The sequence below is a fragment of the Musca domestica genome, unplaced genomic scaffold (genome assembly GCF_030504385.1).
Source record: "Musca domestica strain aabys unplaced genomic scaffold, Musca_domestica.polishedcontigs.V.1.1 62, whole genome shotgun sequence".
NCBI classification, from domain to species: domain Eukaryota; kingdom Metazoa; phylum Arthropoda; class Insecta; order Diptera; family Muscidae; genus Musca; species Musca domestica.
Window position 1 is genome coordinate 3326177 of NW_026712369.1, and position 26621 is coordinate 3352797.

Here is a 26621-nt window from a genome sequence, read left to right on the forward strand (position 1 = left end):
TTTATTGGTCCATGAAAAAAATATTTTTATTAAAATCCATGTTTATAGGTCCATTAAAAAAACAAGTTTTTAAAAAATTTCAATTTTTTCTGTTCATGAAAAAAATATTTTTTTAAATCCATATTTATTGGTCCATGAAAAACAATATTTTTTTAAAATTCCACGTTTATTGTCCCACGAAAAAAAGTTTTTAAAAAATTTCAATTTTTTGTTCGATGAGAAAAATATTTTTATAAAAATCCATCGACGTTTATTGGTCAATGAAAAAAATATTTTTATAAAAATCCACCTTTAATGTTCCATGAAAAAACTAGTATTTAAAAAATTTTATTTTTTTTTTGATCCATGAAAAAAATATTTTTATAAAAATCCACGTGTATTGGTCCATGAAAAAAATATTTTTATAAAAATCCACGTGTATTGGTCAATGAAAAAAATATTTTTATAAAACTCCACGTGTATTGGTCCATGAAAAAAATATTTTTATAAAAATCCTCGTGTATTGGTCCATGAAAAAAATATTTTTATAAAAATCCACGTGTATTGGTCCATGAAAAAAATATTTTTAAAAAATCCACGTGTATTGGTCCATGAAAAAAATATTTTTATAAAAATCCACGTTTATTGGTCAATGAAAAAAATATTTTTAAAAAATCCACGTTTATTGGTCAATGAAAAAAATATTTTTATAAAAATCCACGTTTATTGGACAATGAAAAAAATATTTTTATAAAAATCCACGTTTATTGGTCAATGAAAAAAATATTTTTATAAAAATCTACGTTTATTGGTCCATGAAAAAAATATTTTTATAAAAATCCACGTTTATTGGTCAATGAAAAAAAATATTTTTATAAAAATCCACGTTTATTGGTCCATGAAGAAAATATTTTTATAAAAATCCACGTTTATTGGCCCATGAAAAAAATATTTTTATAAAAATCCACGTTTATTGGCCAATGAAAAAAAATGTTTTTATAAAAATCCAGATTTATTGGCCCATGAAAAAAATATTTCTATAAAAATCCACGTTTATTGGCCCATGAAAAAAATATTTTTATAAAAATCCAGGTTTATTGGCCCATGAAAAAAATATTTTTATAAAAATCCACGTTTATTGGCCCATGAAAAAAATATTTTTATAAAAATCCAGGTTTATTGGCCCATGAAAAAAATATTTTTATAAAAATCCACGTTTATTGGCCCATGAAAAAAATATTTTTATAAAAATCCAGGTTTATTGGCCCATGAAAAAATATTTTTATAAAAATCCACGTTTATTAACCCATGAAAAAAATATTTTTATAAAAATCCAGGTTTATTGGCCCATGAAAAAAATATTTTTATAAAAATCCACGTTTATTGGCCCATGAAAAAAATATTGTTATAAAAATCCAGGTTTATTGGCCCATGAAAAAAATATTTTTATAAAAACCCACGTTTATTGGCCCATGAAAAAAATATTTTTATAAAAATCCAGGTTTATTGGCCCATGAAAAAAATATTTTTATAAAAATCCACGTTTATTGGCCCATGAAAAAAATATTTTTATAAAAATCCAGGTTTATTGGCCCATGAAAAAAATATTTTTATAAAAATCCACGTTTATTGGCCCATGAAAAAAAATATTTTTATAAAAATCCAGGTTTATTGGCCCATGAAAAAATATTTTTATAAAAATCCACGTTTATTGGCCCATGAAAAAAATATTTTTATAAAAATCCAGGTTTATTGGCCCATGAAAAAAATATTTTTATAAAAATCCAGGTTTATTGGCCCATGAAAAAAATATTTTTATAAAAATCCAGGTTTATTGGCCCATGAAAAAAATATTTTTATAAAAATCCACGTTTATTGGCCCATGAAAAAAATATTTTTATAAAAATCCAGGTTTATTGGCCCATGAAAAAAATATTTTTATAAAAATCCACGTTTATTGGCCCATGAAAAAAATATTTTTATAAAAATCCAGGTTTATTGGCCCATGAAAAAAATATTTTTATAAAAATCCAGGTTTATTGGCCCATGAAAAAAATATTTTTATAAAAATCCAGGTTTATTGGCCCATGAGAAAAATATTTTTATAAAAATCCAGGTTTATTGGCCCATGAAAAAAATATTTTTATAAAAATCCACGTTTATTGGCCAATGAAAAAGATATTTTTTTAAAAATCCACGTTTATTGGTCAATGAAAAAAATATTTTTATAAAAATCCACGTTTATTGGTCCATGAAAAAAATATTTTTATAAAAATCCACGTTTATTGGTCCATGAAAAAAATATTTTTATAAAAATCCACGTTTATTGGTCCATAAAAAAAATATTTTTATAAAAATCCACGTTTATTGGTCCATGAAAAAAATATTTTTTTATAAAAATCCACGTTTATTGGTCCATGAAAAAAATATTCTTATAAAAATCCACGTTTATTGGTCCATGAAAAAAAATATTTTTATTAAATCCACATTTATAGGTCCATTAAAAAAACACAAATTTTTAAAAAACTTCATTTTTTTTGGTCATGAAAAAAAATATTGTTATTAAAATCCACGTTTATAGGTCCATGAAAAAAAATATTTTTATAAAAATCCACGTTTATTGTTCAATGAAAAAAAATATTTTTATAAAAATCCACGTTTATTGGTCAATGAAAAAAAATATTTTTATAAAAATCCACGTTTATTGGTCCATGAAAAAAATATTTTTATAAAAATCCACGTTTATTGGCCCATGAAAAAAATATTTTTATAAAAATCCACGTTTATTGGTCAATGAAAAAAAATTTTTTTTCAAAATCCACATTTATTGGTCAATGAAAAAAATATTTTTATAAAAATCCACATTTATTACTCAATGAAAAAAAATATTTTTATTAAAATTTACGTTTATTGATGCAAGAAAAAATGTTTTTGTAAAAATGCACGTTTATTGATGCATGAGAAAAGTGTTTTTATAAAAATCCACGTTTATTGGTTCACGAAAAAGTGTTTTTGTAAAAATCCACGTTTATTGGTTCACGAAAAAGTGTTTTTGTAAAAATCCACGTTTATTGATGCATGAAAAAAATATTTTTGTAAAAATCCACGTTTATTGGTCCATGAAAAAAATATTTTTGTAAAAATCCACGTTTATTGGTCAATGAAAAAAATATTTTTATAATAATCCACGTTTATTGGCCCATGTATAAAATATTTTTATAAAAATCAACGTCTATTGGTCAATGAAAAAAATATTTTTATAAAAATCACGTTTATTGGTCCATGAAAAAAATATTTTTATAAAAATCCACGTTTATGGGTCCATGAAAATAAATATTTTTATAAAAATCCACGTTCATTGGTCCATGAAAAAAATATTTTTATTAAAATCCACGTTCATTGGTAAATGACAAAAATATTTTTATAAAAATCAACGTCTATTGGTCAATAAAAAAAATATTTTTATAAAAATCAACGTCTATTGATCAATGAAAAAAATATTTTTATAAAAATCCACGTTTATTGGTCAATGAAAAAAATATTTTTATAAAAATCCCCGTTTATTGGTCCATAAAAAATATTTTCATAAAAATCCATGTTTATTGGTCAATGAAAAAAATATTTTTATAAAAATCCCCGTTTATTGGTCCATAAAAAATATTTTCATAAAAATCCATGTTTATTGGTCAATGAAAAAAATATTTTTATAAAAATCCACGTTTATTGGTCAATAAAAAAAATATTTTTATAATAATCCACGTATATTGGCCCATGTATAAAATATTTTTATAAAAATCAACGTCTATTGGTCAATGAAAAAAATATTTTTATAAAAATCCACGTTCATTGGTCCATGAAAAAAATATTTTTATAAAAATCCACGTTTATTGGTTCATGAAAAAAATATTTTTATAAAAATCCACGTTTATTGTCGCATGAAAAAAAGTATTTAAAAAATTTCAATTTTTTGTTCGATGAGAAAAATATTTTTTTAAAAATCCAATCAATTTTTCTGGTCAATGAAAAAAAATTACAAAAATTAACGGTTATTAACGGTTAAGTGCATAAACAATGACCAAATTGTTTGGCTAACAATTCCTAATTTTTTAATATATGGTAATCATTTAATAAAAAAAGATATTAAAAATAAAAATTCAATTCGTTAGGACTAATTTTTTGAATACCCAATAAATTCTCAGGGACTGCAGAGCATCAAGGCAACATTGCAAATAAATTTGCAAAAAACTTCGAATATTAAAAATTCCAACAAAAAAAAATTATTTGATACCATAAACCTACTTTGTATGACCGACCCTTCACTACCGAATTCCAGTGGATGGATCGCATTACCAGACATACTTCCACCGGCTTAATGTCATTCGTTGTAAATGCGAGAAGAATGTCATGTCATTATGGGGATGTGAAGTTGGCATAACAGCTCCATTGCCACTAATACTGCCGTGTGGCTGTGGCAACAGCTAAAACATATTAATGCTGCCAAACTTCTCTCATTACCAATTCATTTCCTTGTGTTATGTTAGTTCGTTGTTGGTGTTGTTGTCCAACAATTTATATTGGCCAAGTGCTTTGAGCAATTAAATAATAATATTGCCTGATAATAGACCTGATTAAATAGTTAAATTCAAGAAAAAAAACTATAAGTTATTTTTTATTGGAACTTTCAAAATCGAATTGAAATGCCATATATTTTGGTTGCCGAGTTAATTGATGAGGAAAAAAGCGATGATGTTGATATTGGGAAATTACGAAATAGTGAGAATAGAAGATTTTTTTTCAAGGAAAAATAAGGCGGAAGCTCCATCAAGGCGTGGATTTATAAAATATTTTTTTCGGAAGCTCCATCAAGGCGTGGATTTATAAAATATTTTTTTCGGAAGCTCCATCAAGGCGTGGATTTATAAAATATTTTTTTCGGAAGCTCCATCAAGGCGTGGATTTAGAAAATATTTTTTTCGGAAGCTCCATCAAGGCGTGGATTTAGAAAATATTTTTTTCGGAAGCTCCATCAAGGCGTGGATTTAGAAAATATTTTTTTCGGAAGCTCCATCAAGGCGTGGATTTAGAAAATATTTTTTTCGGAAGCTCCATCAAGGCGTGGATTTATAAAATATTTTTTTCGGAAGCTCCATCAAGGCGTGGATTTATAAAATATTTTTTTCGGAAGCTCCATCAAGGCGTGGATTTATAAAATATTTTTTTTGGAAGCTCCATCAAGGCGTGGATTTATAAAATATTTTTTTCGGAAGCTCCATCAAGGCGTGGATCTATAAAATATTTTTTTCGGAAGCTCCATCAAGGCGTGGATTTATAAAATATTTTTTTCGGAAGCTCCATCAAGGCGTGGATTTATAAAATATTTTTTTCGGAAGCTCCATCAAGGCGTGGATTTATAAAATATTTTTTTCGGAAGCTCCATCAAGGCGTGGATTTATAAAATATTTTTTTCGGAAGCTCCATCAAGGCGTGGATTTATAAAATATTTTTTTCGGAAGCTCCATCAAGGCGTGGATTTATAAAATATTTTTTTCGGAAGCTCCATCAAGGCGTGGATTTATAAAATATTTTTTTCGGAAGCTCCATCAAGGCGTGGATTTATAAAATATTTTTTTCGGAAGCTCCATCAAGGCGTGGATTTATAAAATATTTTTTTCGGAAGCTCCATCAAGGCGTGGATTTATAAAATATTTTTTTCGGAAGCTCCATCAAGGCGTGGATTTATAAATATTTTTTTCGGAAGCTCCATCAAGGCGTGGATTTATAAAATATTTTTTTCGGAAGCTCCATCAAGGCGTGGATTTATAAAATATTTTTTCGGAAGCTCCATCAAGGCGTGGATTTATAAAATATTTTTTTCGGAAGCTCCATCAAGGCGTGGATTTATAAAATATTTTTTTCGGAAGCTCCATCAAGGCGTGGATTTATAAAATATTTTTTTCGGAAGCTCCATCAAGGCGTGGATTTATAAAATATTTTTTTCGGAAGCTCCATCAAGGCGTGGATTTATAAAATATTTTTTTCGGAAGCTCCATCAAGGCGTGGATTTATAAAATATTTTTTTCGGAAGCTCCATCAAGGCGTGGATTTATAAAATATTTTTTTCGGAAGCTCCATCAAGGCGTGGATTTATAAAATATTTTTTTCGGAAGCTCCATCAAGGCGTGGATTTATAAAATATTTTTTTCGGAAGCTCCATCAAGGCGTGGATTTATAAAATATTTTTTTCGAAGCATCAACAAGGCGTGGATTTATAATATATATTTTTCGGAAGCATCAACAAGGCGTGGATTTATAAAATATTTTTTTCGGAAGCATCAACAAGACGTGGATTTATAAAATATTTTTTTCGGAGCATCAACAAGGCGTGGATTTATAAAATATTTTTTTCGAAGCATCAACAAGGCGTGGATTTATAATATATATTTTTCGGAAGCATCAACAAGGCGTGGATTTATAAAATATTTTTTTCGGAAGCATCAACAAGGCGTGGATTTATAAAATATTTTTTTCGGAAGCTCCATCAAGGCATGGATTTATAAAATATTTTTTTCGGAAGCATCAACAAGGCGTGGATTTATAAAATATTTTTTTCGGAAGCTCCATCAAGGCGTGGATTTATAAAATATTTTTTTCGGAAGCTCCATCAAGGCGTGGATTTATAAAATATTTTTTTCGGAAGCTCCATCAAGGCGTGGATTTATAAAATATTTTTTTCGGAAGCTCCATCAAGGCGTGGATTTATAAAATATTTTTTTCGGAAGCTCCATCAAGGCGTGGATTTATAAAATATTTTTTTCGGAAGCTCCATCAAGGCGTGGATTTATAAAATATTTTTTTCGGAAGCTCCATCAAGGCGTGGATTTATAAAATATTTTTTTCGGAAGCTCCATCAAGGCGTGGATTTATAAAATATTTTTTTCGGAAGCTCCATCAAGGCGTGGATTTATAAAATATTTTTTTCGGAAGCTCCATCAAGGCGTGGATTTATAAAATATTTTTTTCGGAAGCTCCATCAAGGCGTGGATTTATAAAATATTTTTTTCGGAAGCTCCATCAAGGCGTGGATTTATAAAATATTTTTTTCGGAAGCTCCATCAAGGCGTTGATTTAGAAAATATTTTTTCTCAACAATCCACAAGGCGTGGATTTAGAAAATATTTTTTTCTCAACAATCCACAAGGCGTTGATTTAGAAAATATTTTTTTTCACAAGAATCCACAAGTCGTGGATTTAGAAAATATTTTTTTTCTCAACAATCCACAAGGCGTGGATTTAGAAAATATTTTTTTTCTCAACAATCCACAAGGCGTGGATTTAGAAAATATTTTTTTCTCAACAATCCATCAAGGCGTGGATTTATAAAATATTTTTTTCGGAAGCTCCATCAAGGCGTGGATTTATAAAATATTTTTTTCGGAAGCTCCATCAAGGCGTGGATTTATAAAATATTTTTTTCGGAAGCTCCATCAAGGCGTGGATTTATAAAATATTTTTTTCGGAAGCTCCATCAAGTCGTGGATTTATAAAATATTTTTTCTCAAGTATCCACAAGGCGTGGATTTAGAAAATATTTTTTTCGGAAGCTCCATCAAGGCGTGGATTTATAAAATATTTTTTTCGGAAGCTCCATCAAGGCGTGGATTTATAAAATATTTTTTTCGGAAGCTCCATCAAGGCGTGGATTTATAAAATATTTTTTTCGGAAGCTCCATCAAGTCGTGGATTTATAAAATATTTTTTCTCAAGTATCCACAAGGCGTGGATTTAGAAAATATTTTTTTTCGGAAGCTTTACAAGGCTTGGATTTAAAATATATTTTTTTTTTTTTAATTTTTCCGAATCTGCATTGTTCTTCCTAAATTCTATTTACATATTCGAATTGGGTTTTCACGGAAAGTAATTTTGAATAACTTACAAAAATAGTGGCTGAACAATGCAACGTCTGGCCCCATTGTTATGTCAGGGACTTCTTCTCGGCCAGTGTGTTAATGTGAACATTTTTGATTGACTCGTATTCATCACATTAGGTATTCCAGAAAACTGGTTCGATTCAATACTCCACTAATTTTGGTTAATATATTTTTCTGTAAAGTGCTGTTATTAGTATTGGTGTTGTTGTCTTTGCCGTTGTTGTTGTGCGGATAACAATAATAATGATGATGATAATGTTGATGATGGTGGTGGTATTGGCCGTATAACTTTGGCGTTATCCACTGCCGTTGCTGCTGCAATGTTTGCTGCACCACCCCTTTTTGTAGCTTTGTTTTGTTGTTAGTTGTTTGTTTCATTGTTTGATTATAGCCAAGCTACTTGATTCCATTTGTTGTTGTTGTTTCTGTTTTGATTTTCTTCAAATTCATCGCGTTGCAGTATAAAAGTTAGTACCTCCAGCTCAGTGGGTATCAGTAAATCGTTTACTGTGCAGCTATACACAACATAGCAGAGTAGCACAGCGTTTCCAGCAAGTGTCTATTTTTTAAGAAACGAGTGCGTTTCCTTAATATTTTGCGTGTGACTCGAACGGCATAAAGTAAATATAATTAATTAATTAAATCAAAAAAAAAAAAAAACAATAAAAGAAAGCAGAAAAATAATTTTTCAAAAAAAAAAAATAAAAACAATCAATCCAACAAAAATATTGAACAATTGAAACCGAAAAAATCATAAAAAACATTCAACGAAAACGAAAAGAAAGTTTGTTTCCTAAGTCTTTTGTTTTTTGCTCACACAATATTCTCTCTTCTCTTCCTACTTTCTTTCATGTGTGTTGTGTGCGTGTGTCCATTGCTCCATTGCAGCAGTACTGTGTACAAATAAAGGATTACATTTCCTGAGGATATAAAGGCGTGAATTTTTCTTGATCGCGATACCAGCAACAACACAACGCAAGGATTAATCATGAAATTAATGGTGAGTAGAGGAAGGAGATGGAAAAAATCCACGAAAGTGATAAGACCTAAAACACAAAAAAAAACTACGAGCATGAAATCTCATAGTTCCACATATAAGCAAAGAGCTTTCTAGGTCCTTAAATATAACCTCCAGAAAGCCACGACTCATATAGACCGAGAAACTGGATCCTTAGGACCTTAAATATAATCCACAAAAGTATTAGACATTGTAAGAAAGAAAAAAGAGTCTTAAAAACAACCACAAGCCTCATAGCCCTTCAAAAATATTCCTTAAAAAATCCACGAAAGTAATAGGCCCGGAAACGCAATAAACCTACAAGCCTTATAGGTCCTCAAACATAATTCATTATAGGTCCTCACAAATATATCCTACCAACGCAAGATCTTCCGGGGTCCTTAAAAAGAGTTTTAAAAATAACCAAAAGCCACATAGGCCTTAAGAAATTTTCTTTCAAAAAATTTTAAAATTTGATAGGAATATTCAAAAAATCCAAGAGCAGCATAGGTCTTGAAAAAATTTCTTTAAAAGAATCCACGAAACTTATAGGTCCTGAAACGCATTAAACCTACGAGCCTTATACGTCCTTTAACATAATTCCTTATAGGTCCTGAAAAATGTATCAAAGTTCTTTAAAAAGATTACTAAAAAACTAAAAGACTCATAGGCCTTCAAAAATGTTCCTTCAAAAAATCCACGAAAGTAATAGGCCTACGAGCCTTATAGGTCCTGAATCATAATTCCTTATATGTCATGTATACCCAAGATAGTCCCAGAACTTTCAGTGCCCTTAAAAAGTGTCTTAAAAACAGCCACAGGTCTTATAGACCCGGAAACAGGCTTTTAAAACCATTCACGAACCTATAGACCCTCAAAATGATTTTCAAAGAACCCACGAGCCTTATAGCCGAACAAAAAAAATAATTCGTTAAAAATCCACAAAACTGAGAAACCCTGAAAAATATTCTTTCAAACTATCGACGAGTTTGACAAGCCTGGAAAAAATTCACAAAACTAAGAAACCCTGAAAAATGTTCGTTTAAAATATCCACGAGTTTGACAACCTGGAAAAACAATCTTTGAAAATTCCCAGAAAGGTTCTCATAGGTTCTCAAAAATTCTCCTACAAAAAATTTATCAGTTAGACAGGCACAGAAAAAACTACGAGCCTTATTGGCTCTTAAAACTATTCTTTCAAAATTTTCGAGTTTGACAAGCCTCGAAAAAAGATCTTTAAAAAATCCCAGAAAAAAATTATTTAAAAATCCGCGCTGGGGTCCCTTGAACATAATCCTTAAAAAATCCAAGGGTTTTATGGGTTCTCAAAAAATTTTCTTTAAAAACTTGACTCGAGTCTTATGGGCTCTCAAAAATATTGGTTCAAAAAATAAACAATTAAGATAGCCCCGAAAAAAACCTAAACAAAATTAACATACTGAGAGGACCTGAAAAATATTCCCTTTAAAAAAATAACAATCTTGAATTTTCTCCGGGTCTGATATGCCTTGGAAAATAAAGATTGAAAACATAACTCTGTTAATCGCTGAAAATTTTTTGCTAAAAAATCTTCGATTCTAATAGCCTTTAAAAAATGCATGACCTGAATCAAGAGTCGAATAGGACCTGAAAAACATTCCCTAAATAAAATTCACAAGTTTGATAGGCCCAGAAAAACATCTAGAGGCCAAGAGGCTCTGAGGAATATTCTTTTAAAAATCTACGATTCGAATAAGTCCGAATAAATATTTGTTGAATACTCCAAGAGTCTAATATGCCTATGATGGAAAACAGAACTCTGTTGATCACTTAAAAAATATTTCTCAACAAAAAAATTTCCGACTCTAATGGCCCTAAAAAGTTCACTAGTTTGATAGACCCGGAAAAATCCCTAAACAAATCAAGAGTCCGAAAAAAGCTGAAAAATATTCCTTCAAAAAATCAAAAAGTTTGATTGGCCATAAAAAAATTGTAAAAATATACGCCCTTCCACGAGTCGGAAAATCCCGAAAAAATATTTCTTGAAATGTCGGATATGACTTGAAAAATAATTCCTGAAAATAGAACTCTGTTGATCCCTGAAAAATACTTCCCACAAAATATCTAATAGCCCTCGAAAAATTTATGAGTTTGATAGAAATGTCGGATATGACTTGAAAAATAATTCCTGAAACTAGAACTCTGTTGATCCCTGAAAAATACTTCCTGAAAAAAATCTCTAATAACCCTCGAAAAATTCACGAGTTTAATAGACCCGGAAAAAATCTTAAAAAAAATTAAGAATCTGATTTTAGGGTCTGAAAAATATTCCATTAAGAATTCATGAGCCGCAGAAAAAAAAAATCTACCAAAAAATCAAGAATCCGAGAGAACCTGGAAAAAAATTACAACATCAAGGGTTAATGAAAAAATTATTATAACCTCAGCCATTTGGCTACAGAGGGTATTTGTCATTTTATAGATACTCAAAAAATTTCCTCAAAAGCATTGACCGAAAAAAAATCACAAAAAAATTCCAAAAAAAAAATCGAGAGAACCGGAAAATTATTCCTTCAAAAATTCATAAGCTTGATAGACCCAGAAAAATCTCAAAAAAAAATCAAGAGTCCAAAGGCCCTGAAAAATATTCCTTTAAAAAATCCCTAGTCGGATAATCCCGAAAAAATATTTCTTGAATAATTCAGTCTGATATGCTTTGAAAAACAACTCTTGAAAGCAGAACTCAGTTGATGCCTGAAAAATCCGTTTCAGGATATTATCTGTTTGTCTGTCAGGTGTTTACGCTAACTCTCTATGGGATTATCCGATTTGATCCAAACTTGGTACATCATATTATTGTCAAACTTATATAGAATTCGGAATGGACGACATTGGTCCACTCTTTCTAGTATCCACGCTATTTCAGATTCTCTTCAAATTTCACATATTCCAATATTTTTATTAACACAAGATCAGATGTGAAGTTGGGAAACATTAGCCTCCTTATTGTAGTACCTTCCCCACAAAGGGTCAAAATTTGGAATAATTATAACTGTTAAAAAAGGTGAAATATGCATGCGATTGTCTTCACATTTCACACATCTCAACATTTTTGTCAACACAAGATCTGGTGTAACTATTGCATATATCGATCCACTCCCCCACAAAGGGTCAACATTTGGAATAACCATAACTCTTTTAAAACTCGAAATAAACATCAAATTCTCTTCAAATTTCACACATACCAATATTTATAGTAACTCAATATCAGGTGTGAAGGTGGGATATATCGGCCTACTACTTCTGGTATCTCCCCCGCATAGGGGTCAAAATTTTGAATAACTCTAACTCTCATAAAGTTCGAAATAAGCATCCGATTCTGTTTAAATTTCGCAGATTCCAATATTTATATTGACACAAGATCTGGTGAGAAGATGGCATATATTGGTCCACTTCTACTGGTACCACCCCCACAAAGGATCACAATTTCCCACACGTATATCTCTCTCTCTCGGAAAGCATTGTTTCTCAAATAAATCTGACAGCTTTACCAAATTTTGTAGATCGCTACCAATATCATGATTTTATCCCAGTGAAGTGACCATTCACTTCGCTTTTTCAGCTTTTTTATATAACGACTTTGCTCAAAAGCAAACGCTATAAGTGTCGAACACCCCCAAGTGAATGAGAATTACACTCACTGCTTGCCTTTCTAAAAAAGACATCATAACAAAATATTGCAAAAGGCCACCACACATTTTCATGTTTTTAATTTAATATCTAACTCTGTCTCTCTCTCTTTCTCTCTTACTCTCTTGTTCTCTCTCCCCCTCCCAGCGGACAACACTCCTCTTGGCCAGTCTGCTCGTGCTAACCACCAGCATACGGGCCGAAGAAGAAAAGCAATCCGCCGGAGCTGAAGCTGAACAAAAACAGGTCGATGCAAAGGAGGCCCAAGATACGCCCAAACCAAAACGTGGCCTCCATCATCATGAAACCTATCATCATCATGTTCATCATTATCCCGTACATAAGGAAAAGACTTTAACAATTATCAAGAAAATCCCCTATCCCGTCAAGGTGGAAAAGGAGGTGCATGTACCCGTCGAAAAGGTGGTACATGTCCCATATGAGGTGAAAGTGCCCAAACCCTATCCGGTGATAAAGCACGTACCCTATGAGGTAAAGGAAATTGTTAAAGTACCCCATGAAGTGCCAGCTCCATATCCTGTGGAAAAGAAAGTCCCTGTACCAGTACATGTGCCCTATGATCGTCCAGTCCCAGTTAAGGTTTACGTACCAGCACCCTACCCCGTCGAGAAAAAGGTCCATGTTCCTGTCAAGGTTCATGTTCCCGCACCATATCCAGTTGAAAAGAACGTACCCTATCCCGTCAAAGTCCATGTACCAGTGGAGAAACCATATCCCGTGGAAAAGGTTGTCCACTATCCCGTCAAGGTCCCCGTGGAGAAACCCGTACCATATAAGGTTGAAAAACCGGTACCCTATGAAGTTGAGAAGCCAGTGCCTGTCCATGTCATCAAGAAGGTACCAGTTGCCGTACATGTACCCTATGACAGACCCGTGCCAGTACATGTTGAAAAACCCGTACCCTATGAGGTCAAGGAACATGTACCCCAACCCTACCCCGTTGTCAAGGAAGTCCCAGTGAAGGTGGAAAAAGATGTGCCCTATCCCGTCCATGTACCCTACGAAAAGCCTGTTCCTGTCCATCTGGAGAAACACATTCCCGAATACCATGAGAAACACATCTCCTACAAAGAACCCGAATTCCATTACAAGAAAATCGAACATCACGAACCCGAACACAAAATCGAAGAGGAGAAGGAAGAGGGCCACAAGGAAGTCGAGGAGATCAAGGAAATCCATGAAGAACCCGAGGTGGATCATGAGAAATATAGTCATCATGATTATAGTCATCATCAATATTATGGACATCATCAATAAGACAATTGAGTACTAATGAGCAATTTTTTTCTCTCTCTCTTTTTTTTCTCTCTTTTCAAACAGCATCACTAAACGAAACAATCTGAAACGATCTCACTAAAAACGAACCGAACCGAAAACACCAAAACGAAAGTCGATTGGCCTCTTGGTAAGGTGTGGTGAGAGAGAGAAAGAGAGATATGGCTTCAGAGTGATTTGAATGGTTGGTGGCTGCTACTATGAGATGAGAACCAAGAGATAGAGAGAAATTAAAATTAAAACTCCATTTTTAATGATGAGACTGGATTATCCACTTAAGGCTTATGCTAAGAGAAATACACAAAACTGACCGCCTCCCCTCCCCAAACATGGACTCGTGATAATGGCCTCAAAGAGAACACAACTGATCAATAGCACTTAAGGTTTAATTTAAGAGATTAAGATGTAGCCATTGGCTAAACTTGACTCTTCAATGGGAAAATAACCCCTTGAGACCCCACAGGCCCATCTCCCCCAAAAAAACTAACCTTCCATTACCACCTAAGTGTAGCTAACATTATTTAGAAAGATTTTTTTTAATACCTAAGCCATTTTTGTTTGTACAGTACTTTGTTAAGAGTAATTTTAAGGCAATGTCAACTTGTATTTTTATAAGGCTAGTAATTTATATATCTAATATTTTTGGCACCAGTTTTCATGGTGTAACATCGACAAGACTCTATGGATAATTTTAAAAGACTTACTGTTCCTCCCGTAAACAAAGAAACTAACCTCCTTGTGCCGTCCAGCCAACTTAGTGTGTAGAAAGATATTTTTAAGAATGTGTATGTTTTTTCAATATTCACAATATTGAGACGTCAATAGTATTCTAATCATATTTAGTGAACGTACTTTTTTATAGCCAAATTTATTTTTAAGAAAATGAAAAAAATAAATGATAAAAAAAGGAAAAATATTTTTTTTCTGAAAATTAAAAGAAAATTTGTTTTGAATTTTTTGAAATCTTTGGGGCGTAAAAATAACTAAAAGAACGGATATCGAAGAAAAAAATATAAAAAATAAAATATAAAAAAAATAAATAAATATAAAAGAGATAAATAAAAAAATAAATAAAAAATAAAAAAAATAAATAAAAAATATAAAAAAATAAAAAATTTTATTGAAACTTAAAAAAAAATGTTGAAATTATTTTAAAAATTTGAAAAAAAAATACAAATCAAAAAACAGCAAGTTCGGCCGGGTCGGGAACTTCAACTCCACCATTTGGAACGAATTTGGAAATTTCAAAAAAAAAAAATAAATAAATAAATAAAACTAAAATAAATAAATAAAAAATACGGAATATAGAGGGTTACCGTAAATCTGGGGTCCATACGAGAACGTGGACTTGGATAGGTAATTTTCTGTCACAGGCTGTATTAACCATTACGAGCTTCAAATGCCAAATTTGAAACAATTCCGATGAATAATGAAGCTACAATCATAAAAATGTCGAATAGAGGGAGGTACTTTTATATGGAGGCTATACGAGAACTTGGACCTGCACAGACAATTTTCTTTCTGTATTATCTATTACAAACTTTAAATACGAAATTTACAACAATTCCGGTGAATAATGTCGCTAAAATCATCGAAATACCGAATATCGGGAGGTGCCATTATATGGGACCTGCACAGACAATTTTCTGTCATAGGCTGTAGTATCCATTTAGAACTTCAAATACCAAATTTAAAACAATTCCGGTGGGTATTATACCTAAAATCATCAAATTACCGAACATAGGGAGGTACCGTTATATGGGGGCTATACGAAGACGGGGACCTGCACAGACAATTTTCTGTCACAGGCTGTAGCATCCATTACGAACTTCAAATGCCAAATTTGAAACAATTTCGGTGAATAATGTCGCTAAAATCATCAAAATGCCGAGTATCGAGAGGTACCGTTATATGGGAGGCTATACGAAGACGTGGACCTGCATAGACAATTTTTTGTCTCAGGCTGTAGTATCTATTTCGAACTTCAAATACCAAATTTGAAACAATTCCGGTTAATAATGTCGCTAAAATCATCGAAATACTGAAAATCGGAAGGTACCGTCATATGAGGCTACATGAAGAAGTGGACTTGCACAGATAATTTTCTGTCACAGGCTGTAGTATCCATTACGAACTTCAAATACCAAATTTGAAACAATTCCGGTAAATAATGTCGCTAAAATCGTCAAAATACCGAACATAGGGAGGTACTGATATATGGGACCTATACGAAGACGTGGGCCTGCACAGACAATTTTCTGTCATAGACTGTAGTATCCATTTAGAACTTCAAATGCCAAATTTGAAACAATTCCGGTAAATAATGTCGATAAAATCATCAAAATACCGAATATCGGGAGGTACTGTTATATGGGGGCTATACGAAGACGAGGACCTGCATAGACAATTTTTTGTCTCAGGCTGTAGTATCTATTTCGAACTTCAAATACCAAATTTGAAACAATTCCGGTGAATAATGTCGCTAAAATCATCGAAATACTGAAAATCGGGAGGTACCGTCATATGGGGGCTATACGAAGATGTGGACTTGCACAGACAATTTTCTGTCACAGTCTGTAGTACCTATTAGGAACTTCAAAATCGAAATTTCAAACAATTTCGGTGGGTATTGTACCTAAAATCATCGAAATACCGAATATCGGGAGGTACCGTTATATAGGGGCTATACCAAGACGGAGACCTGCACAAACAATTTTCTGTCATAGGCTGTAGTATCCATTTTGAACTTCAAATACCAAATTTGAAACAATTCCGGTAAATAATGTCGCTAAAATCATCAAAATACCGAATATCGGGAGCTATGGTTATATGGGGGTTGTACTAAGACGTGGACCTGTACAGAAAATTTTCGGTCATGGGCTGTAGTATCCATTTCGAACTTCAAATACCAAATTTGAAACAATTCCGGTAAATGATGTGGCTAAAATCATCAAAATACCGAATATCGGGAGGTACCGTTATATGGGGGCTATATGTAAACGTGGACCTACATGGCCCATTTACGAACTTAACCTGCCGACTGGAAAAATAAACATGTGTGCAAAATTTCAGCTTTCTATCTCAATTCGTTCGAAAGATAGACAGACAGACGGTCATGGCTAAATCGTCTTAGAATTTTACACTGAATGTTACAAACGGAATGACAAAGTTAATATACCCTTCATAGAATGATGGAGGGTATAAAAAGTAATAATAACAAGTAAAAAAGTATCGGTCGGTTTTGCCGACAGATGTATACCCTCTGCCAATGTTAGATTATTTTAAAATATTTTGACTTCTGCTACGAATTTTCAAACTCTTGACCCTCTATGGACTGGATTTTGAAAGAACAGGTCAATATTGTACATTTCGTATCGGACCTAAATAAATATGATATAAATATTATTATATATAAGAAAATCGAACATTTATATCAAATTTATGGGAAATCATAAATTCCATATTCATCTCAGGATTCTGGCTGAGAAAAATATATTTAGATATAGCAAGTTTTAAAGAATCGCTGAGTTGTTTCGCAATTTATGACAGAAAAAATTATTGAAATTGTGTCCATTTGTGGGTGAAGGGGTTCGCAGATATATAGCATCTTGACAACAGATCTTGTGTTAGCAAAAATATTTACATGTGTGAAATTTGAAGAGAGCTGGATGCTTATTTCGCTTTCTTTGAGCGTGTTGTTTCTCAAAATCTTGAACCCTATGTGGGGAGGTACCAGAAGAAATGGTCCGATCTCGACCATCTTTATAATACATCTTGTGCCGATGGAAATATTGAGATGTTCCAAGACTTGAATGGAATCCGATGTTAATTTCGCTTTTTATGAGCTTCATGGATATTCAAAATTTAGAGCCTTTGTGGTGGAGGTACCAGAAGGAGAGGACCGATACCCCAGCCCATCTTAACAGCAGATCTTGTGTTAATAGAAATAATGGGATGTGTGGAATATGAAGAGAACTGGATGCTTATTGCGGATTTTATATAACGACTATAAAATTATTCAAATTTTTGATTCTTCGTGGGGGAGGTAACAGAAGAAATGGTCCGATCCCTACGATTTTTATAACAGATCTTGTGTTAATGGAAATATTGAGATGTACCACGTCGGAATAGAATCAGATGTTAATTTCGCGTTTTATGAGCTAATTTTTCAAAATATTATGATGTACGTAATTTGAAGACAATCGAATGCTTATTTCGGATTTTATGACCGTAACTTTGACCCTTCGTGGTGAAGATACCAGAAAAATGGTCCGATATCTACCATCTTTATAACAGATCTTGTGTTGATGAAAATATTGAGATGTACCAAGTTTGAATGTAATCAATTTCGCGTTTTATGAGCTTAAGGATATTCAAAATTTTGTGTGGGAGATACCGGAAGAAGTGGACCACTATCTACAACAGATTGTACTTATAGAAATATTGCACGAAGATCCTGGTAAAAAGGTACGTAAAAAAGCAACCCCTGGTTATATTTGAAAAAAAAAATTGTAATTCCTGGATTATCAATATTTTTATTTAACAATCCACTATTTTTGCACATAAAAACCTTGAAAAAGTTTCAAAAACTCGAAAATGAAAATTGGAATGAAACCGTCCTATTGGAATGAAACCCTCCCAAAAAAAACATTTTTTAAAATAATTTTTAAAGGACTATAGACGTGAATTTTTTAAAGAATTTTTAAAGGACTATAGACGTGGATTTTTTAAAGAATTTTTAAAGGACTATAGACGTGGATTTTTTAAAGAATTTTTAAAGGACTATAGACGTGGATTTTTTAAAGAATTTTTAAAGGACTATAGACGTGGATTTTTTAAAGAATTTTTAAAGGACTATAGACGTGGATTTTTTAAAGAATTTTTAAAGGACTATAGACGTGGATTTTTTAAAGAATTTTTAAAGGACTATAGACGTGGATTTTTTAAAGAATTTTTAAAGGACTATAGACGTGGATTTTTTAAAGAATTTTTAAAGGCTATTTAAAGGACTTTAAACGTGGATTTTTTTAAAGAATTTTTAAAGGACTATAGACGTGGATTTTTTAAAGAATTTTTAAAGGACTATAGACGTGAATTTTTTTAAGAATTTTTAAAGGACTATAGACGTGGATTTTTTAAAGAATTTTTAAAGGCTATTTAAAGGACTTTAAACGTGGATTTTTTTAAAGAATTTTTAAAGGACTATAGACGTGGATTTTTTAAAGAATTTTTAAAGGCTATTTAAAGGACTTTAAACGTGGATTTTTTTAAAGAATTTTTAAAGGACTATAGACGTGGATTTTTTAAAGAATTTTTAAAGGCTATTTAAAGGACTTTAAACGTGGATTTTTTTAAAGAATTTTTAAAGGCTATTTAAAGGACTTTAAACGTGGATTTTTTTAAAGAATTTTTAAAGGACTATAGACGTGGATTTTTTAAAGAATTTTTAAAGGACTATAGACGTGGATTTTTTAAAGAATTTTTAAAGGCTATTTAAAGGACTTTAAACGTGGATTTTTTTAAAGAATTTTTAAAGGACTATAGACGTGGATTTTTTAAAGAATTTTTAAAGGACTATAGACGTGGATTTTTTAAAGAATTTTTAAAGGACTATAGACGTGGATTTTTTAAAGAATTTTTAAAGGACTATAGACGTGGATTTTTTAAAGAATTTTTAAAGGACTATAGACGTGGATTTTTTAAAGAATTTTTAAAGGACTATAGACGTGGATTTTTTAAAGAATTTTTAAAGGACTATAGACGTGGATTTTTTAAAGAATTTTTAAAGGACTATAGACGTGGATTTTTTAAAGAATTTTTAAAGGACTATAGACGTGGATTTTTTAAAGAATTTTTAAAGGACTATAGACGTGGATTTTTTAAAGAATTTTTAAAGGACTATAGACGTGGATTTTTTAAAGAATTTTTAAAGGACTATAGACGTGGATTTTTTAAAGAATTTTTAAAGGACTATAGACGTGGATTTTTTAAAGAATTTTTAAAGGACTATAGACGTGGATTTTTTAAAGAATTTTTAAAGGACTATAGACGTGGATTTTTTAAAGAATTTTTAAAGGACTATAGACGTGGATTTTTTAAAGAATTTTTAAAGGACTATAGACGTGGATTTTTTAAAGAATTTTTAAAGGACTATAGACGTGGATTTTTTAAAGAATTTTTAAAGGACTATAGACGTGGATTTTTTAAAGAATTTTTAAAGGACTATAGACGTGGATTTTTAAAGAATTTTAAAGGACTATAGACGTGGATTTTTTAAAGAATTTTTAAAGGACTATAGACGTGGATTTTTTAAAGAATTTTTAAAGGACTATAGACGTGGATTTTTTAAAGAATTTTTAAAGGACTATAGACGTGGATTTTTTAAAGAATTTTTAAAGGACTATAGACGTGGATTTTTTAAAGAATTTTTAAAGGACTATAGACGTGGATTTTTTAAAGAATTTTTAAAGGACTATAGACGTGGATTTTTTAAAGAATTTTTAAAGGACTATAGACGTGGATTTTTTAAAGAATTTTTAAAGGACTATAGACGTGGATTTTTTAAAGAATTTTTAAAGGACTATAGACGTGGATTTTTTAAAGAATTTTTAAAGGACTATAGACGTGGATTTTTTAAAGAATTTTTAAAGGACTATAGACGTGGATTTTTTAAAGAATTTTTAAAGGACTATAGACGTGGATTTTTTAAAGAATTTTTAAAGGACTATAGACGTGGATTTTTTAAAGAATTTTTAAAGGACTATAGACGTGGATTTTTTAAAGAATTTTTAAAGGACTATAGACGTGGATTTTTTAAAGAATTTTTAAAGGACTATACACGTGGATTTTTTAAAGAATTTTTAAAGGACTATAGACGTGGATTTTTTAAAGAATTTTTAAAGGACTATAGACGTGGATTTTTTAAAGAATTTTTAAAGGACTATACACGTGGATTTTTTAAAGAATTTTTAAAGGACTATACACGTGGATTTTTTAAAGAATTTTTAAAGGACTATAGACGTGGATTTTTTAAAGAATTTTTAAAGGACTATAGACGTGGATTTTTTAAAGAATTTTTAAAGGACTATAGACGTGGATTTTTTAAAGAATTTTTAAAGGACTATAGACGTGGATTTTTTAAAGAATTTTTAAAGGACTATAGACGTGGATTTTTTAAAGAATTTTTAAAGGACTATAGACGTGGATTTTTTAAAGAATTTTTAAAGGACTATAGACGTGGATTTTTTAAAGAATTTTTAAAGGACTATAGACGTGGATTTTTTAAAGAATTTTTAAAGGACTATAGACGTGGATTTTTTAAAGAATTTTTAAAGGACTATAGACGTGGATTTTTTAAAGAATTTTTAAAGGACTATAGACGTGGATTTTTTAAAGAATTTTTAAAGGACTATAGACGTGGATTTTTTAAAGAATTTTTAAAGGACTATAGACGTGGATTTTTTAAAGAATTTTTAAAGGACTATAGACGTGGATTTTTTAAAGAATTTTTAAAGGACTATAGACGTGGATTTTTTAAAGAATTTTTAAAGGACTATAGACGTGGATTTTTTAAAGAATTTTTAAAGGACTATAGACGTGGATTTTTTAAAGAATTTTTAAAGGCTATTTAAAGGACTTTAAACGTGGATTTATTAAAGAATTTTTAAAGGCTATTTAAAGGACTTTAAACGTGGATTTTTTAAAGATTTTTTGAAGGATTATAACGTGGATTTTTTAAAGGATATTTAAAGGACCATAAACGTGGATTTTTTAAGGATTTTTTAAAGAATTTTTAAAGGACCATAAACCATAAATCTGCAATGCAGCTTTATGAGTAAGTTCACAATAAAAAAAATTTACTTACGCTATCTCCGGCAACTCCAGTGGGTTGCTGAAATCTCTAAGAGCTTTTCTCGTCACCTTTTCTCTTTTCTTCGTCCAACAACACAAAAACTACCACTGCTGATGCCATCTTACTTTATTTATAGCGACTTTTTTCTTTTTTTTTTTATTTACTTTACTTTTACTGATATTTCAATGACAAATAAACAAACAACACATGTAAGCAACAACAGCTGTTTCGAACATTGGTTTTATTTACATTCGAAATTGAAAAAACCAACTTGGTTTCATGACACCAAATGAAACCAACATTGGTTTACAAAAACGACAATAAGCAAAACCGACATGGTTTCTGTGACAGCCCTGAATATCAATACATCATTTTTTTTTTTTTTTCTTTTGGGCATAATTTTTAGCATTCCATTTCAAAAAAAAAAAATTGGATTTGCTGACAACTGTCCTGTTGTATTTAATTTAATATAATATAAAAATTTGAATTTCAATATTAATATGACACAAAAATCCCAACAAAGTCTTTGGAACTATTCATTGGGCGCCATCTACAAGATCTCTGCAAAGCTATTATAAGAAATATTAGTTCTTGTGACTATATATCATTTTAATTACCACAGTGGCAAACGTATGTCCGGAAAACTATTGCATTAAATCAAATAGGTTGCTTGAGTCACATTGGGCGCCATTATTCACCACCATTGGAATTTAAACTTTTCCGGGCAAATTTCATATTTTAGCTTCATCGATGATGTTACATGAATTTACACGAGACGTTCAATGTCAATACATCAATATTTAATGTTAATTAAAAGAAATGTACGTTGGGCGCCATTTTAAGCATTCATGAAAAACATGTGGTGTCTGAATTTTACATTATTCATAGATTAGGTTCATACTATTTCCCAAAACCATTGGACCTACATTGAGCGGCATAATGCCAATGCAACGGATAACAAATCGTCAAAATGTTAAAAAAAAACTACGGCCCTACGTTGGGCGCCATAAAATCAACTATTTATTCCTAATTTTAAATGTAAAACAGAAAGAAATTTCAATTTCTAGAGGGATCGAAATTAAAGATGTCATGGAATTCTAAAAGCGGAGTAGTGATCATAAGCATTCACAAAGAATGAAAAGAGTATAGTTCAATTTTGTTTCGTTCCTATAAAATTTGTAATCACAGAATTGTTTTGGTAGGTATTTAAATTACAATAATATTTCAGAATAGTGGCAATATTAACAGTCTACATAGTTGACTCTCAAATTCAAAACAAGGTTACATCAGGGATACAAATGGACCACAATTAACCATAGAAAAAATTGCAATAAAATCTATAAAAATGCTCACAGATTAAACTAAATACAAAATATTTAATTTATAGATATCAATTGCTTCAAGTAATGATAAATTATCTATGAAAACTAATAAAATTCATGAAAATTCTTTAACGCCACATTGGGCGCCATCTACATCCATGCCATTGTTCCCCCACATAAATGCCACATATTTCCATTAAATAATAAATCTTTCGTTTCAATTACCGCATACCTCTTTCCACTTGACCTAGTTCCAAGAAAAAAAAAATAAAAAACACACACACACACAAATAAAGAAAAATTTAAAAATTCCTAAAAAATGGATTGCGCGCATGCGCTTTGGTTGCAGCTCATTTAATTCAAATGCTAGCGAAAAAAAATAAATAATTTCAAATATTTCTCCTCCCCTCCCAAAACACACACTCAACAATTGCAACACTTCTAAGCAAAAAAGAAAAAAACAAAATAATAGCCGAATGTGTGTCATTTTGCGCAAAATCAAAGAAGCGCAAATTGTGTGACAATTTTAGCGGCTAGTCATAAATTAAATGTGGCGGCAGACGTTATTACTGCAACAACAGAAACAATGTTGCCGGCAAAAACAAATCAAAAATTGTAATGGAAATCGGAGCAGCAAACACGCCTCAAATAACATTGAAACCGAAAATGCAACACACATCTGGCAATTGAGTGTGTGATGCCAAAAAATTGTGGATGGCTGAGGTGGATGTGGCCAAGTTAAACGGTTGGGCAAATTTCAAGCAAGGGCGTAGATGGTCCATAATTCGCCGGGGGTAGGGAAAAAATCTCTAAAAAGGCTCTCTGAAAAAGTTCTTTCGCAAATCTAAATACAAGGGAGAGAGAGAGAGAGAGTTGTAGTGAGAGAAGGAGAAAGAGAGGAAGATATATTACATCTAAGGGATCAGGGTTGTCCGATATGGTGATATCTCGCCAAATACTTGACAATTTAAAAATATATATATGGTCCACATTTCCCTGGGATTGGGAAAACACGGCGGGAAAAGGCTCTTGAGGAAGTTATTTAGGAAATCTAAATACAAGGGAGTGAGGGAAAGGGGGGGGGAGGAGAGCGAGAAAGAGAGGAAGATATATTATATCTAAGGTCCATAATTCGCCGGGGGTAGGGAAAATATTGATAAAAAGGCTCTCTAAAAAAGTTCTCTAGGAAATCTAAGTACAAGGGAGAGAGAGAGAGAGTTGGAGGGAGAGAGGGAGAAAGAGAGGAAGATATATTATATCTAAGGGATCAGGGTTGTCAAATATGGTGATATCTCGCCAAATACTTGACAATTTAAAAAATAGTTATGGTCCACATTTCCCTGGGACTGGGAAAACATTGCGGAAAAGGCTCTTGAGAAAGTTCTTTAGGAAATCTAAATGCAAGGGAGAGAGGGAAAGGGGGGGAGAGCGAGAAAAAGAGGAAGATATATTATATCTAAGGTCCATAATTCGCCGGGGATAGGGAAAATATTGATAAAAAGGCTCTCTAAAAAAGTTATCTAGGAATTCTTAATGCAAGAAAGAGAGAGAGAGAGGCAGGGAGAGAAGGAGAAAGAGAGGAAGATATATTATATCTAAGGGATCGGGGTTGTCAGATATGGTGATATCTCGCCAAATACTTGACAATTTGAAAAAAAGTTATGGTCCACATTTTCCTGGGGATGGGAAAACATTGCGGAAAAGGCTCTTGAGGAAGTTATTTAGGAAATCTAAATGCAAGGGAGAGAGGGAAAGGGAGGGGGAGAGCGAGAAAGAGAGGAAGATATATTTTATATCAAAGGAATCAAGATTGTCAGATATGGCAAATTCTCGCCAATACTTGACAATTCCAAAAACTTAGCGAAAATATTAAATTCGTACTAGAACGGTAGGAGAGGTACTAAATAGCGTACCCTTTGTATTTGACGAACTAGAACAGCTGGAACTCTTAAATTTGGAATGAGGGTCATTGATGGAGTATTTGAAAGATGTACCGAAAGGTTTTTGGAAATTCGCACTATAAATGAACGAAAAGTACTGAAATGTACTACATTTGGTACGATTTCGTACCATGTGAACGGTTAGAGCTAAAAGCTTGAAATTTGGAATGGAAATCAAGGTTGATTTAACTAGGTTCGATGTAAGGAAGTAGTTTGGAAAGTGCGTACTTATGTATAAAAAAAGCACTGAACAGTACTAAATGTACTACATTTGGTACCATTTCGTACCGTGTGAACGGTTAGAGCTAAAAGCTTGAAATTTGAAATGGGAATCAAGGTTGAGATGAGTAGTTTCGATGTAAGGAACTAGTTTTGGAAGTGCGTGCTTAGGTACACGAAAAGTACCAAACGGTACTAAATGTGGTACAATTTGAAATTGGAGGAACGAATGGAGCTGCAATCCTGAAATTTGACATTAAAATTACTGACGAAGTGTAAGATTGGGATATAAAAGTAGATTTCGAAATTTGTGCTTATATGCACGAAAAGTACTAAATGGTACTAAATTTGGTACAATTTGAATTTTGAGAGAACCGATAGAGCTGGAAGGCAGAAATAATATTACTATTGTATTGCAGGACTGACTGTGTAGGAGGTTTTGGAAATTTCTACTTATGTGTACTAAATTTGGTACAATTTCAATTTGGGTGAAGCGATAGTGTTGGAATCCTGAAATTTGGAAATTAGACTTTGTGGGATTGGGGTATGTAGGAAGTTTTGGAAATTCTTACTTATGTGTACTAAATGGTACTAAATTTGGTACAATTTTGATTTTGGTTAACCAAAAGAGCTGGTATCCTGAAATTGGAATTTAGGATTATTGTGGAAGTGTAGGATTGGAATATGTAGGTAGTTTTGCGAAATTCGTACCTATGTGTACGCAATGGTACTAAATTTGGTACAATTTAAATTTTTGGGAGAACCAATAGTGTTGAAATCCTGAAATTGTGAAATAAAATTTCTATTGGATTGTATGATGTGGGTAGTTATGGGCATTTGTACAATTTGTGTACTAAATGGTACTAAATTTGGTACAATTTGAATTTGGATAAACCAATAGAGCTTATATCCTTAAAATTGGAAAAAAATACTGTCAGGGTGTATGATTGGAATATGTAGGTTCTTTTGGAAATTCGTACTTATGTGTACTTAATAGTACTAAATTTCGTACAATTTAAATTTTTGGTAGAACCGATAGTGTTGAAATCCTGAAATTGTGAAATAAAATTTCTATTGGATTGTATGATGTAGGTATTTATGAAATTTGTACTAAATGGTACTAAATGTGGTACAAATTTGATTTTGGTTAACCAATAGAGCTGGTATCCTGAAATTGGAATTCGGATTATTGTGGGAATGTAAGGTTGGGATATGTAGGAGGTTTTGGAAATTTGTACTTATGTGTACTAAATGGTATTTATATGTACTAAAAGGTACTAAATTTTGTACAATTTAAATTTTTGGAGAAGAAATCGTGTTGGTATCCTGAAAACAAGAAATACGATTTCTATTGGGTTGTATGGTATAGGTAGTTAGTGAAATTTGTACTTATGTGTACTAAATGGTACTACGTTTGGA

General features: G+C 31.5%; 2 protein-coding genes across 2 annotated transcripts in view; one reads left to right on the forward strand and one right to left on the reverse strand.

Annotated features, from left to right (window-relative positions):
- LOC101890617 (angiotensin-converting enzyme) overlaps positions 1 to 26621 on the reverse strand; it is a 331191-nt gene that overhangs the window by 287309 nt on the left and 17261 nt on the right. The gene's annotated exons all lie outside the window — the stretch shown is intronic.
- LOC101890788 (uncharacterized) lies at positions 9661 to 13891 on the forward strand. Its single transcript, XM_059129514.1, has 2 exons — positions 9661 to 9693; positions 12721 to 13891. Exons 1-2 carry the CDS (start codon positions 9661 to 9663, stop codon positions 13849 to 13851), a joined length of 1164 nt encoding a protein of 387 aa, XP_058985497.1. The 3' UTR covers positions 13852 to 13891.

Excerpts from the sequence above, each read along its gene's own strand:
- LOC101890788 (XM_059129514.1), top strand. The coding sequence starts at position 9,661 with ATGTATACCCAAGATAGTCCCAGAACTTTCAGT. Across the intron at positions 9,694-12,720 it reads ATAGTCCCAGAACTTTCAGT|CGGACAACACTCCTCTTGGC; the intron begins GCCCTTAAAAAG and ends TCCCCCTCCCAG.